Source organism: Pristis pectinata, chromosome 4 (genome assembly GCF_009764475.1).
Source record: "Pristis pectinata isolate sPriPec2 chromosome 4, sPriPec2.1.pri, whole genome shotgun sequence".
NCBI lineage: Eukaryota > Metazoa > Chordata > Chondrichthyes > Rhinopristiformes > Pristidae > Pristis > Pristis pectinata.
Window position 1 is genome coordinate 62466742 of NC_067408.1, and position 16165 is coordinate 62482906.

The following is a 16165-nucleotide window of genomic DNA, read 5'->3' on the forward strand; positions in this document are numbered from 1 at the left end:
CTTGATCAAATAAGTCTCCACAGTCCTCTGGCTTGTAAAGAAATTTCTCCTCATCAAAGTCCTAAACAGCCTACCCCTTATTCTGAAACCATGACCCCTGGCCCTAGGCTCCTCAACAAGAGGAAACACTCCCCTTGCATCCAGCCTGTCAAGGCCTATAAGAATCGTGTATGTTTCGATGAGATCTCCTGTCATTCTTCAAAACTTTAGAGAATACAGTAAATGAAAATCAAAAAACTGCTGCTGCTGGAATACTGAAATAAAATAGCAAATACTAGAAACACTCAGCAGGTCAGGCAGCATCTCTGGGGCTTCAACATTCCTCTGACCATCTGAAATGAACCCAGTTTTCTTACTGCTGCATAAACAGTGCTGGCTTCATTTCTGCTTTTAGAATCCCACTTCAAACAGCTGCATGGACTTGTCCTTCCACTGTTAATGGTTTGGATACCTAAAGTGTCAAAAGTGTATGGAGAGAGTAACAGACCAAATCCCCTGTGAAAATCAAGGACCCATTGTCAGATCAAAGACCTTTCATCCACTCCGTTTCTCTTTCCACAGACACTACCTGACCTACAAGCCAAATTTAGAGAGCTAGGAGCTAGATTAAAAAGTAGGACCTCAAAGGTAATAATCTCAGGATTACTACCCGTGTCACATGCTAGTCAGAGTAGGAATAGCAGCATAGTTAGGATGGATATGTGGTTTAAGCAGTGGTGCAGGAGGGAGGGTTTCAGATTCCTGGGGCATTGGAACCAGTTCTGGGGGAGGTGGGACCAGTACAAACCAGATGGTCAACACCTGGGCAGGACTGGGATCAATGTCCCGGGGGACTGTTTGCTGGTAGGGGAGGGTTTAAACTAATATGGCAGGGGGATGGGAATCCATGTAGAAAGACAGAGGCAAATGCAAAGGACACAAAGGTTAGATTCTAAAAGGAGAATGAGCGTAAGGTCACTTTATCTGAATGCCTGTAGCATTTAAGACAAGGTCAGTGAACTTCTGGCACAAATCAGTACAAAGGGGTATGATTTACCACAGAAAGTCTGGACCACAGAAATTACTCCCAATCATCTTGCTCTGACCATGAGAACTGTTCTTTATAAGTATGGACTCTCCCAGAATCAAGCAAGGATTCCAAGAACTGTCTGTAACCCCAAGTTTCTGTGAAACGCCGTCAGCTAAGATAGCAAAAGTTGCACCAGTAGGATAATAGCTGCAGATTAGTACAAGTCTTAGTTAATTTTAGATCTTAGTTAGATCTTAGCTAGAATTAGTTAATTAGTATAGTACTTAAACTAAAACAAACCACCACCTTAAACATGCCATTCATAAAGTTCTCAAGTTCATGGACGCACCACAGTGACTCCACCCGCTGCTCCAGTTCCAAAATGGCGCAGCTGGCGATATTTCCTGCACGTGCGGTTGTCTGGACCACTGGAAGCATCCAGACCTCCCACACTGTGCAGGAAGTGCAGTCCACTCAGCTGGGCTGCCCTGCCTCACCTCACTAATAACTATTAGCGTCAGAAAAGATACTTAAATTTATGAAACCTCCTGTCTTAAAGCAATCTGGTTTATATTTGGCTCAGATCCCAAACTAACACAGCTTGCTCTCAATTTGATTTACTGACTAGCTCAAATAAATCACTGAATTGTATAAAACAAGGGAAAGACAAACAAGAAATAAACAAAGCAGACCACTCCATTTCTGTGAAGTTTTAAACTAGGACAACAAAGGGACACCAAACATTTATATGAATGACAGGAAAGAATTTCAATGTTTTAGCAGTATGGAGCTTAATTTAAGAGACTATCATCATGGACTGAGGTTTCTGTCTGGATACTGGATAAAAGAACGGCATTCTAGGTTCACCACACATGGTATAGGTGGCATCCATTCACAGTGGCAGCAGAGAGGAAAACCCAAGACGGAATCTCATAGGAATTGGTGAATCAACTTGATAATTGAGGGCACTTAAGGTCTGTAGAGAGAGAGGTGTGATATGTAATGAGGTACCAAAAATGAACTCAAAATGCTTTGATACTGAGGGGCTGCTGGATTTACTTTATTTATTTGAGGCTGGTGGGGATTGCTAACAAAGCCAGTATTTTTCACCCATGCCTGATTGCCCTTAAGAATTTGGTGCTGAGCCATGTGGTTAAATGTCTGCAGTTGTTCTCGTGATGGTACTCCCAAATAGTGTTGGGTAGGGAGTTCCAGGATTTAGACTCACCGACAATCAGGAACAATGACGTATTTCCAGACAAAGATGGTTTGAGGCTTGGAAGGGAACCTCCAATCCACCTGCTGTTCTTGTCCTTGATGAAGGTGCTATCAAGTACCCTCGGCAAGTCACTGCCTCATTTTGTATACGGCACAGATTTCAGCCACAGAGCATTGGTGGTGGAAGAAGTGGGTGGAAGTGGAGGATGAAGTCCCCATCATATGGGTGATTTGTCCTGGTGGGTGTTGAGCTTAATGAGCCTTGTTAGAAACCTGCATTCATCCACCTCACCATCACCTTATCAAAAATGATTTTTATCAAAAAAGGGTTTTGGAACAATGTTCCTCTCACTAACACTGAGAACTGGTACTAAAGATGAGAGAACCATGGACTGGGTTTACAGATTCCAACCCACCATCAAAGAGGGTGCTGGGACACCACCATTTCCTGGGTCACCTCCAAGACCCAAACCACCCTATTATTGCTGGAACAGCACTGGAACACATGCCACATAACACAGGCTTGCTGAGGTTCAAGGAAGTTGCTCCTCATCACCGTTTCAATGGCCTGAAGGAACAGGCTAGAAAAACAAACCTTCCACATGATGCCTAATATTACCATGAATTACTTTAACAAGTCAATTTTCTATTCCAAGAAGGAAGAGTTTCTTAATAATTATTGTCTTAATAATAGTAAACTATTCTTTACAGCCTTCCACACTTTTACAGTCCCAATAAAGTAATTCATCAGCCTACCAAAAGGTTTAAGTACAAAGGTAAAAGCACTTACTGTGTTTCAAGGGGACCAGTTCAGGATTTTTCGGTTGTTTCAGCTTAAACTGAACATCACCAATGCTAACTGTGTCTCCTACAAATTTAAAAATAGTTAGAGGTTTTGAGAATGCTACAATTTACTGTAAACTGCAGTCAACTGCAATGGGTTACAAAGCATCCCCAACATTCACTTTTCTGAAACCTTCCCAACATGCGGCATCATTCAAAAATGGTTTATTTGACAAAGTCCCCAGGTTCTTTAAACTATTCACACATCACCAGTGAAAAAAAACCTGCAGGAGTGTAGGAGTCAATAAATTTGGCCCAGATTAATTTAGAAACATAGAAAGGGTGGGGAGTGATGGATGACGTGATAGGGCTGGGAGTGGTTGGGTATCAAGGCTGGGCAAGGGGTAAATGGGATGCCAGAGCTGGTGATTTAACTGGGCTCACTGGAGAAGAGGTGGAGCTGAGGTGGGGTGGAAGGTGGGCATTGTGTCAGGGCTGGGATGAAAAGGTTAATGGTTGCTCCAGGGCGAAGCTTGGAGGGGGAAGGGCAAGTGCAGTGTCAGATCTATGAAAGGGGGTTGGTTGTGGAGCAAGGTAGAGGGGTTGTGGAGTAGCAAAGTTGGTGTGCTGAAGGTATAAAAGTGGTCTGGAATATGTAGGGAGCCAGAGGTAGAGGTAGAGGGATAGGGATAGCAGGGCTGGGGCAAAGGCAGCCAGCTTTGAGCTCTGAAGGCTAGGGGAGGGATGTAGGGAGTGTAGTAATAGGGGTGGGATGGGAAAAGGCGGAGTGAGGTGTTAGGGCTGGAGTGGTGGAAGTGAACCACACCAGAGTTGAGGGGAGAAGGCTTCTTTGCAGAGAGGGTCTGGTTGGGCTTCTTGGAGAAAGGTATCTATGTGGAATGGAGTTTTGTGGGGAAACTGTTCTGGGAGAGAGGGCTGTGGCTGGATATGTGGATTACATGGAGATGATGCAATTATGTGGGTTATATTGGGGATTGCAGTATAAGGGATGGTTTTGGGATTCTACTGAAAGACAACTGCACAAAAACAAGTGTCCAGTCTGAAGCTAAGGTTACTAATGTTGAGACCTTGGTTGTTAAATATCGGTTGTGATTGGCGATGTGCACATGTTGACTGAGCATGTCCCCAAATAGGTTCACTAGTTCTAGCTCCACAAAGGCCAAAGAAGTCAACAAGTTACAAGGTCATCCCTGAAGTACTCAAAAAAATCAGAGATTGACACTGAAAGTTGGGAAGTTCATACAATGAAGCTCTAGGAACAATGTGTTTGTGAAAGATCTTTATTCTTCAAGGAAATTCTCCTTCTCAGCCAACAAAATTAAGAGAAAAGAGAAAAAAAGGGAAAAGGAACAACAATGGATCTTCCCTTTATCAACATACTGTGGTGCAGCAAGTACAGTTGGCCCCACAACTCCAAAACCCAGGTTCAATCCTGACTTCAGGACCTGTTTATGCAGAGTTTGCATGTTCTCCCTGTGACTGAGTGTGCTCCAGTTTCCTCCCACATCCCAAAGATGTGTGAGTTGGTAGGTTAATTGACCATTGTAAATTGCCCCTCGTGTGTTGGTGAATGGAGAAATCGGGGGGGGGGGGGTCCGTGGGGTGGAGTTGATGAGAATGTGGGGAATATTAAAAATGGGATTAATGTAGGATTAATGGGTGGTTGATGATTGGTACGGACTAACTGGGCCAAAGGACCTGTTTCTGTGTTGTATCTCTCTATGATACTATATGTGTGCCTTGAAGATTATGCCATGAGCCACCATAGAGTCTTCAGACTGACCTGATTCTGGATAATGATAAAATAGAAGAGACCATCCTTGTTCTCTGAGTGTTTTGTCGAGACAAGATAGGATGGGGTGGGAATTACTTGGGCAGTTTGAGGTTGACAGGTAGAGAATAAATGGAGGAAGTATAGTTGGTGGGAGGAGGGATCATGGGGTAGGGGGTTGTAGGTAGGAATTATATACAGATCAGGGATGGGGAATGAGTTGATCTGAGCATATATGTGATAGAGATAAGTATGTGTATGTACAGGACATGTATGTGGGATAATGAGGGTACGAATTATAGGAGAGTGTATTGATTATTTGGGGTAGGGACTACATGGGATTAGGGATTACATGGATGTTCATGGGGTTGGTTAGGATGCTGATTATATTAGTGGGTGTGAAGTTCTATAGCTGTGTGGTGATTATTTGGGGTAAGGATTATATGGGGATGTGGGATTATTTGGGGTAAGGATTTATACAAGGTTATTTTGAGGTTGGGGTTAGGTGTATATGTACGTGGTTTTCTGTGGAGGGTGATTTTGGGTGGGATTACTCGGCCGTGTGTGGAGTGATCTCGGGGTCGCGGCCTCCCCCACCGGTCACCAGCCTCACCTGCTGCCGTCGCCGCCCGTCTCACCCGCGGCGACGCCGGGCGCCAGGCCCCACTCAGCGGCCGCAGCACAATGTTCCTGAGCCGCCACAGGGCCGCGCCCCCCGCGGTTCTGTGTGTCAGCAGCAGCCGGGGCTGCATGCTGGCTGGGGCGACCGAGGAAGAAGGGAAATCCGGCGGCCTCTCCGTTCACCGTCCTGTTGCCGGGGGAAGGTCCGGCCGGTGGACGCGCGGGGAGGGACTGGTGCGTTGCTGAATGGTTTCCGGCGGAAGTGGAGAGCCGGCGGACGAGGAGCGGCTGGTGTGAGAGGGGTTGGAGGGAGCAGGCAGGAGGGCGGCGGCGGTGAGTTCACGCACAGTCTTCGCAGTGGAGTCAACCCCGGCCTGAAAACAGGAGTTCAGAGGGTGGCAGAGAGTGAGTGCTGACTGTGGTTGTGGAGGAGCCTTGGGGTCACCGTCTGAGGGCTGGCCTGATGTTACCAGGAGCTGTCAGCTCAGGGCGGTCAGTGGGTAGTGGGTAGTGGGTAGTGGGAGGGAGGGGGTATCACAGCGAGTTGCAGGTGTGAGGTAGCCTTGGGGTCACAGGATGAGGTGGAGTGGGGTAGGGTTAGATCGAGGTCACTGTCTTGAATTGGTGCGATGTGGTTGGAGTTAATAAGTAAAGTATTGGTTTATTATTGTCACATAGAGTAATACAGCACGGAAACAGGCCCTTCGGCCCAACTCTTCCATGCCTACCATGGTGCCCATCAAACTAGTCCCCTTTGCCTGAATTTAGCCCATTTCCCTCTAAACCTCCTCCTATCCACGTACTTATCCAGATGTCTTTTAAATCTTTTTATTGTACCTGTTTCAACGACTTTCTCTGGCAGCTCATTCCATATACCCACCACCCTCTGTGTGAAGAAGTTGCCCCTCGGGTCCCTTTTAAATCTTGCACCACATGTACTGATACACAGTGAAGAGCTTTGTTTTGCATGCCAACCAGACAGATCATGCTGTACATAATTACTTTGAGGTAGTAAAAATGAAACAGTAAAAATGTTGCAGTTACAGAGAATGTGCAGTGTTCACTTGGTCCAGGGCTGCAGTCACACTCCTGTCTTCCCAGAGTGCAGGTGACAACAACTTCAGGGAACTTTCTTCAGTTTTTTTGTGAGTACTCAATGTGTCAGTCTGGTTCTTCTAATTTAAATTTTAAAAAAATATTCCCATTGCTTGTATTTACAATTAGCTGCTTGACATTGATTCTTAGGGTTTAATCTGAAATTAAAAAAAACAAAAAATCTGCAGTTTTATTTTTCCTTTAATCTGAAATGTTGTCACCGACCAATGCCATGCACTGCTGAATTTATAAAATATTGTGATCAATATCAAATGCAGGAAGTGGCACTCCCTCATGCTCTGTGCAGTTGCCTGATAGTCAGTCTCCACTCTATAATTGGGAACATGAGTGTCCAGAAGTACAAGACCCTCACCATTGAGGAAAAGTACAAGGTCATCAAATGTGTGGAGGAGCATCCTGAAAATCTGAAGAAACCGAAGTTTAACATCCCACCTGCAACTTCTCGACCCACCCAAAAAACAAACACCGAATCAGCACTGACCATCAGCAGAACTTATCCACTGGAAGGAAGCGGATGCACTCTTCAGCCTGCCGCAATGTTGAAATGGCTTTGCTGGGTTGGTTGAAGCAGGTCAGAACCGCTAACCTTCCAGGACTCTCTGACCTTGCTTTACAGGAGAAAGCAAATTAATTTGCTGAGGAGTTTGGCAGTGACCCTGTTTCAGCATCATGGGTAACTTGCTTCAAAAATTGTCATGCATCTAAATCTAGATTGGAGGAGATGATGAGTTCTTTTCCATGCATTGGTAAGGTAGCCAGCAGGATCAGTTCATTGGAAGCCATAAAGTTGACTCATTCTGGACAAGGTGCTGAAGTTGCTGCGACTGAGAGTGAGGAAAAAATCAAAGATGCTGGGTTCAGTGACCAGACAGTCAAAGAGGCACCAATTCCCACCACAGCGATGGCAATCAATTTTGTACAGTTACTGAGGAAGTGGCTGACAACTAAGATAGCTGTCTCAGCAGAGCTGGTATCCGTACTGAATAAAATTGAGTATTTTGTGAATAAGTGTACAAAGGACAAAAAGCAAAGACCAAACAAAGGGAAGTTTGCAAAATGACTAACTATGCATTGCATTGCATTGCATTGCATAGCATGTGTAGTAGCGGAGTTTTATTTCCCACTGACGATGTTTGGCAACGGATTTTTTAAATATTCTGTTTTGCTGTATTGTACCATTAAAGTTTCTTCATTCTTGCCAGTGGATTGATTCAATTTTTTTTTGCATAAAATTAGAAAATTAAGGTTATTCTCTTTGGACATTCTGTTTCAACCTGACCTTGTCTCTGTTGCTGAAATGAATTATACTGTTTCAAAACTGATAAATTTGCAGGTGCAACAAGCAGTTGAGAAGGCAAATAACATGTTGGCCTTTACAAGAGGTTTGCATGCAGGAGCAGTGATGTCTCTCAAAAATTATACAGGGCCTTGTTGGTGAGATTGCACCCTGTATATAGTTTTTTTCTACTTACCCACCATTTATTTGCCGTAGAAGGAATACATTGAAGGTTCATCAGACTGATTTCTGGGAAGGTGGGACGGCCATATGAGAAGAAATTGGGTTGTCTAGGCCTGTATTCATAGAGTTCAGGAGAATAGCTCTTTGAAGCATACAAAATTTTGACAAGGTCCAACAGGCTGGCTGCGGAGTGGGTATTTCTCCTGATCTGGGATGGCGGTGTAATCTAGAACTGAGAGTCACAGTCTCAGGATATGGGGTAAGGCATCTAGGACTGAGATGAGGAGAAATGTCTTCACTCAGGCAGATGAACCTGTGAAATTCTCTACCGCAGAGGGCTGTGCAGGTCAAGTCTCTGAATATGTTGACTGGATTTTAGAGGAATATCTCATTGAAACAAACAAAATTCTAATAACTGATACGAACACATTTTCCAAGTGAAACAGCAATTTATTTGCACCTCTTCCAATTTACTATTCTACATCCACTACTCACAATATGCCCTGCCTAGATTGGGGAAACCAAACACATTCAATCTACAAGCATGATTGTGAATCGAACACTTAAATTCTCAGTCTCACTCCCACTTTGAATTTAGCCTCATACGCTATTGCACTAATGCTCATTGTAAGCTTGAAGAAAAGCACCTTATCTTCCAATCGGGCACATTAGAGCTTCCTATACATCACTAAATTTAGCAATTTTAGATAATTGTCATTTTCAGTAATCAATATTTTTTCCCTCACTTTATAGAACATAGAATGTAGCACAGGAAAAGGCCCTTTAAACCCATGATGTAGGCACCAAGCATGATGCCAAAATAAACTAATCCCATCTTCATGTACAAGGTCCATATCCCCCTTCATTCCATGCCTGATCATGTGTCCATCTAAATGCTTCTTAACATTGCTACCTTATCTGCTTCTACCACTTGCCCTGTCAGCACGTTCCAGGCACCTACCACTCTATGTAAAAAAAAAACTTCCTCATAAATCTCCTTTAAACTTTCTCCCTCCTCACCTTAAAGCTATGTCCTCTAGTATTTGATATTTCCACCCTGGGAAAAATTCTCTGACCATCGACTTTACCTATGCCTCTCATAACTATTATCTGACATAAGTACATAAAATTTTGCTTCTTCTAATGACCAGTCTTTTGTTAATCAGTAATCTCTTTACCAATACCATCTGGGATACCTCAGGCCCTGAGAGAAGAAAGAAGGACTCAAAAGTGAAAATCAAAGAATTGCAGATGCTGGAAATCCAAAATAAAAACAGAAATTGTTGAAAACACTCAGCAGGTCAGACAGCATCTGTGGAAAGAAAAGCCGCGTTGATGTTTTAGGTCAAAGACCTTCATCAGAACTGGGAAGGAGAGAAAAGAAGCTCATTGAGCTGCAGGAAGGGTGGGGGAGGGGGAGGGGGATGTCTCTGATGGAGTAAACCCTAGGTAACCGTGGGGATAAGCTGCAAACAAGGTTATCCAATCAGTGAGTGAATGGGAGCAATTAGAGAGTGTGAAGATAGGAGTGTAGGAGTTGTGAAATGCAGAGCTGGCAAGTCAGGCTGGGCACATCCTCTACTTATGGAGAAAATAAAGAAAAAAGGGGAGAAACAAACCAGCTGAGCCAAATGATACAGACCAAGAAATCAAATTACCTGAAGTTGTAGAATTCAATATTGAGTCCAGAAGGCTGCAGTGTGCCCAGACACAAGATGAGGTGTTGTTCCTCAAGATTGCATTGGGCCTCATTAACAGTGTAGGAGACCACAGACCAATAGGTCAGAGTAGGAGTGGAATGGGGAATTGAAGTGGCATACCAAAGAAGCTCAGGGTCATCCCTGTGCAATGAACACAGGCACCACAAAGTGATCACCCAATCTGTGTTTGGTTTCCCTAATGTAAATGTGATCATATTGCAAACACAATGCAATACACTATGGAGACACAAGAAATTCTGCAGATGCTGGAATCTGGAGTAATACGCAAAAGGTGCTGGAGGAACTCAGCAGGTCAGGCAGCATCCATGGAGGGAAATAAACAGTTGACGTTTTGGGCCGAGAACCTTCATCAGGACTGGAAAGGAAGAGGGAAGAAGCCAAAATAAGAAGGTGGGGAGTGGGGGAGGAGCACACGCAGGCAGGAGGTAGGTGAGTTCAGGTGATAGGCAAGTCCAGGTGAGAGGGGGAGAAGATGTAATAAGCTGAGAGGTGATAGGTAGAAGAGGCCAAGGACTGAAGAAGAAGGAATCTGGTAGGAGAGGGCAGTGGACCATGGAATAAGGGATGGGGGAGGAGAGGAGATGGACAGGTCATCAAGGCAGGGGAAGGGAGCCATAGACTATATTGGAAGAAGTGCAAGTGAAGCGCTGCTTCACCTGGAAAGACTGTTTGGGTCCCTGGATGGTGGGAAAGGAAGAGGTGAGTGTTCCATCACCTGCAGTTTCAAGGGAAGATGCCTTAAGAAGGGGGCTGATTGGTGGGAATAGAAGAGTAGAACAGAAAGGAATGGTAAGGAGAAAGGAAGATGTGTCTAATGGTAGAATCTCTTTGAAGGTGGTGGAAATTGTGGAGAAGGATCTGATGGCATGGAAGGTGAGGATTGGGGGAACTCTCACTTGGTTCTGTCCCAGAGGAGAGGTGGTGAGAACAAAGATGTGAGAAATGGATGAGATACAGTCAAGGGCTCTGTTAAGAGGAAGCCGCAGTTCAGGAAGGTAAGAAACACTTCGGAGGCACCTTTACAGCAAGTCTCATCATCGGAGCAAATATGACGGAGACAGAGGAACTGGGAGAATGGAAGAGAGTCCTTACAGGAGGCAGGATGGGATGAAGAGTAGTCAAGATAACTGTGGGAGTCAGTAGGCTTGTAACGGTTGTTAGTAGCTGGTCTATCTCCCTGGATGGAGACAGAGAGATCCAGAAAAGGCAGGCAAAGTGAGAGATGGACTACGTGAAGGTGAGAGCAGTGGAAATTAGCAGCAAAAGTAATGAAATTGTCGAGTTCTGCATGAGTACAGGAAGCAATACCAATGCAGTCATTGACGTACCATAAAAAGAGATGAGGGAGTGGGTCCAGCTAGGATTGAAACGAAGATTGTTCCACATATCCCACAAAAAGGCAGGTATGTCCTGGGCCCATGTGAGTGCCCATAGTGACACCTTTGATCTGGAGAAAGTGAGTGGAATTGAAGGAGAAGTTGTTCAACATGAGAACATGTTCAGCCAGGTGAAAGGAAAGGATTCTTTTTTGTATGGTAAGTGGATAGGGAGACAGCAGTTTCCATTGCATTCAGCAAGAGGTACCGAGAGAGACCACAGGATCCGGGTAGTCTACGAACACACTGAGCAGGTGCTGCCAGACCCCAGTAATGGCCCACACTCACCATACAGCCCTGAGCCCCACATCTCAGTGCTAAGCAGCCTCACTGCTTCCCCAACAACAGCCCTCTCAGGCAGCCTCTGCCTTTGTAGTTCACTCCACAGCAGGCTGTTTGGTAATGAGATCATTATTTCATTGCTGCAGGAGTGTCAAATTCCCAGCACAGCTGTGCACAGCTGGAGTGCGTGTCTTTTTAAAGGTACAATGTAGTATGTACCAATGAGTGTTTGAACACCAGGATGAGGCATTGCAGAGTATTGGTGTGCAATCCGAGGTTCCTTTGTTTCTCAATATCATTCCATTTATTGTGTATTCCCTTGCCTTGTTGAACCTCCTCAAATGCATCGCCTCTCTGGATTAAATTCCATTTGATTTTTTTTCAATTAACCAATATCTTCCTGTGTTCTAAAACTTCACTTTAACTGTCAGTTACAAAACCAATTGTTTTATTATCTGCAAACTTCTTAATCATACCCCCTACATTTTGATTTAAGTTGTTTGTATATATTCCAAAAAACAAGAGCCTGAGTACACAACCTGGTGGAACCCCAGTATTGGCAGCTCTGGAGTCACAGAAAAACCTATCATTGATTACCCTTTGGTTCCTGTCACTAGACTAGTTTTGGATTTTCCCCTCTCCTTTGGATCCCAGGGATTTCACATTTTTGATCAGCCTGTAGCCTACTGACTCTTCTTGTCACCTCCTCAAAAAAATCCAATCAACTTAGCCAGACATAACTTTCCCTGAACAAATCACATTGACTGTCCATGATTAGTCTGCCCCTTTCTAAATGATGGTTTACACAGTCCCTTAGAATGGATTCCAATAATTTGCCCACTAGTGAAGTTAAAGTAATTGGCTCATAATGGCTTGGTTTATCCCTTCCAAGTTTTTTAAACAATAATCTAATGTTCATCTTTCAATACCTGGCACCATTCCAGTAGCCAGAGCAAATTGAAAAATTGTAGTCAAGGCCTCTGTGGTTTCCTCCCTTGCTTCTTTTAATAGCTTGGGATGTATTTCATCTGGGCCTAGTGACTTATCCAGTTTCAAAGATGTTAAGTCCCTTAATACTTCCTCTTTTAATACGTTTTATCCCACCCAATGTTTCACACTCATTAGCTTTAACTGCAACATCAGCATCATCAACTCTTATGAAAACAGTCATAAAATAAAAGAACCTTGCTTCCATCTTCTGTCTCTACACATAAGTTACTTTACTGGTCATTAATGGGCTCTATTCTTTCTTTAGTTATGCCATTGCTCTTTATATACCTATAAAACATCTTTGGATTTTCTTTGATTTTAGGTGCAAATATTTTTATACCTTTTTTTTTCTAATTTCCCCAATAATGTCATTCCTAGACCTTTCACAGGCTTTCTGCTATAATAAGCTCTTGGTATTTTGCATAAGATTACTTTTGTCTTATCTTACCTCTATATACATTGTCATCCAGGGGATAGTCCTACACTTTTTCTTTGTGGAATCGTGTTTACCTAGAAGCTGTTGAATCTCCTTAAATGGTTCTCATTACTAAAATACTGATTTACTTTCAGGAAACTGTATTCAGTGCACTTCTGCCAAGTCACTTTTCAGTCTGGTAAAATTGCCCTTACCCCAATTTTGAACTTTTACTCCTATTTTAATTATAGACCCTTGGGTCCACTGAGTTCATCATGACCATCAATCACTGTTTTTTTTGCACTAATTCCAGTTTACTCTTCCCAGATTTTCATCAACTCCCTGCAGATTCTACCATTCATCAACACACAAGGGGCAATTTACAACAGCCAATAAACCTACCAACCCGCATGTCTTTTATCTTTGTCCTTTTCAGTTTCTCTGCTAAATCTAACTGGATTATGAGCACAACAACAAAAATGTTCTCCCACTAATGGTCCTTCCACCTGCCCAGCTTCTAAATCCAGAAATGCCCCAAGTAATATTCACAAGACAAGGGAGCAGAAGCAGGCCATTCGGCCCATCGAGTCTGCTCCAAGGAAAGGGAAATAGAAATGAGAAATGGGGAATGGGGGAAGAAGAAGAAGGAAAAAAAACTATTCTAATCCCAATTTCCGGCCTTATCCCCATATCCCTTGATATCCTGACTATTTAGATATCTATCTATCTCCTCCTTGAATGCCCCCACTGATCTGGCCTCCACTGCTGTACGTGGCAAGGAGTTCCACAAATTCACCACCCTCTGGCTAAAGAAATTTTTCCTCATCTCTGGTTTGAAACTGTACCCTCTAATTCTAAGATTGTGCCCTCTGGTCCTGGACTCACTCACCAAGGGAAACAGCCTAGCCACATTTACTCTGTCCTTTCCTATCAATATTTTAAATGTTGCTATGAGATCCCCTCTCATTCTTCTGTACTCCAGTGAGTACAGTCCGAGAGCCGACAAACGCTCCTCATACGTAAGCCCTTTCATTCCTGGAATCATCCTCGTAAATCTCCTCTGAACCCTCTCCAACGTCAACACATCCTTCCTAAGATGTGGGGCCCAAAACTGCGCACAATATTCCAAATGAGGCCTCACTAGTGCCCCGTAGAGCCTCATCAACACTTCCTTACTTTTATACACTATACCTCTCGAAATGAATGCCAACATAGCATTCGCTTTCTTTACCACCGATCCGACCTGGTGGCTAACCTTTAAGGTATCCTGCACGAGTACCCCCAAGTCCCTTTGTACTTCCGTGCTTTGGATTTTCTCTCCTCCTAGATAATAATCTGCCCGCTTATTTCTGCTTCCAAAGTGTACAACTGCACATTTCCCCACATTGAATCTCATCTGCCATTTCCTTGCCCATTCTCCTAAACTGTCTAGGTCCCTCTGCAACCTTCCTATCTCTTCAATACTCCCTACTCCTCCCCCTGTCTTGGTGTCATCCACAAACTTAGCCACGAAACCATTTATTCCATCATCCAAATCATTAATGTACAAGGTAAAAAGGAGCAGTCCCAACACCGACCCCTGCGGCACACCACTAGTAACCGGTAACCAACCAGAACGAGATCCTTTTATTTCCACTCTTTGCTTCCTGTCAACCAGCCAATGCTCACCTTTCTGTTATACCTGTAATTCCATGACTCTCACTTATTAATCAGTCTCTTGTGAGGCACCTTATCAAAGGCCTTTTGAAAGTCTAAATACACAACATCTACCGCCTCTCCCTTATCCACCTTACCTGTGATTTCTTCAAAAAACTCCAATAGGTTGGTCAGGCAGGATCTTCCCTTCACAAAACCATGTTAGCTAGGACCTATCTTGCCTTGCACCTCTAGGTATTCCGTAACCCCGTCTTTGAGGATAGATTCCAATAACTTTCCCACCACTGACATCAGACTAATAGGTCTGTAATTTCCTTTATGCTGCATCCCACCTTTCTTATACAACGGAACTACATTTGCGACCCTCCAGTCCTCCGGAACCATGCCGGAATCTATCGATTTCTGGAAAATTATCGCCAATGCCTCCGCTATCTCTAAAGCCACCTCCTTCAGAACCCGGGGATGCACCTCATCCGGTCCGGGAGACTTATCAATCTTTAGTCCATTTAGTTTTACTAGCACCTTCTCCCTAGTAATCTTAACTGAACTCAATTCCATTTCGTGAGACTCCTGACTAACCGGCACATTGCTGATGTCCTCCACGGTGAAGACCAATGCAAAATATTCATTCAATTCCTCTGCCATCTCTCTATCGTCCATTATAATAGCTCCTGCACCTTTATCAATTGGTCCTATATCAACCCGTGTCTCTCTTTTACACCTTAAGTATTAAAAAAAACTCTTAGTATCCTTTCAAATGTTATCCACCAACTATTCTAAGATGCTTCAAGTTATGAGACCAAATGACCAAAAACTTGGCCAAAGGAGTAGCTTTTAAGAAATGTCACACAAGGAGAAAGGGAAGGGAAGGTATTTCTCTTTCTCAGCTTCTGTACTGTGCTTCAGGGAAAGGATAATGACCAGTATCCACAGCAAGTTCATAGACCGCCACAGTTATCTTGACCACACTTCCTTCCTGCAAGAAGTCCATTCTATTCTCTCAGTTTCTTAAGCTCCATTGCATCTGTTCTCATGATGCCACCTCCCACACCAGTGCTTCCAACATGTATTTAATTTCTCCTCAGCTGTGGTTTCCCCTTCACTGTAGTTCACAGAGCTCTCAATGGTGTCTGTTCCATTTCTTGCATTCCTGCTCTCCCCAGAACGAGGACAGGATTCTCCTTGTCCTCACCTTCCACCCCACCAGCCACCACATTCAATGGATCATTGTACATAATTTCCATCACCTCCAATATGATGCCACACTCAGACGTCTTTCCCTTCCCTCCCTTTCTGCATTCTCGTATTATCATTCTCTTTGCAATACTGGTCCGTTCTTCCATCTCTACCAATACCCTTTCCCCCTTCTCACAGCGCCTTTCCATACAACAGCAAGAGAGGCAACACTTGCCCTTTTTCATCCTCCTTTCTCATTGTCCAGGGATCCAAACACTCCTTTCAGATGAAGGACCGATTAACTTTCTTTCCAATTTAATATACCACATTTGGTACTCACTTCATGACCTCCTCCGCACTGGGGAGAGCAAACACAGATTGGGTGACTGCTAGTCGGCCTGCAAGTGTGACCCTAAGCTTCCAGTTAGCTGTTGCTTTAATTCTCCATCCCACTTTTAGTCTGACCTCCCTGCCTTTTATCTTCTGGACTGTTCCAACTAAGTTCAAAAAAAACAGCATCTCATCTTCTAGCACCACGTTACAGCCTCCTC

The 16165-nt window shown here is 44.0% G+C and overlaps 1 protein-coding gene and 1 long non-coding RNA gene across 2 annotated transcripts in view; one reads left to right on the plus strand and one right to left on the minus strand.

The window, feature by feature from the left end:
- vwa8 (von Willebrand factor A domain containing 8) overlaps positions 1 to 5640 on the minus strand; it is a 321854-nt gene extending 316214 nt beyond the window's left edge. The window contains exons 1-2 of the mRNA XM_052013855.1: positions 5416 to 5640; positions 3018 to 3095 (exon numbers count right to left, since the gene is read on the minus strand). Coding sequence (XP_051869815.1) covers positions 3018 to 3095; positions 5416 to 5554 — 217 coding nt within the window. The 5' untranslated portion in view covers positions 5555 to 5640. The remainder of the gene's footprint in view (positions 1 to 3017; positions 3096 to 5415) is intronic.
- A 66-nt stretch (positions 5641 to 5706) lies between these two features.
- LOC127569776 (uncharacterized) lies at positions 5707 to 7730 on the plus strand. The gene is made up of 3 exons (XR_007956243.1): positions 5707 to 5828; positions 6464 to 6568; positions 6797 to 7730. It is a non-coding gene; the product is annotated as an uncharacterized LOC127569776 (long non-coding RNA).
- Positions 7731 to 16165: the final 8435 nt, after the last annotated feature.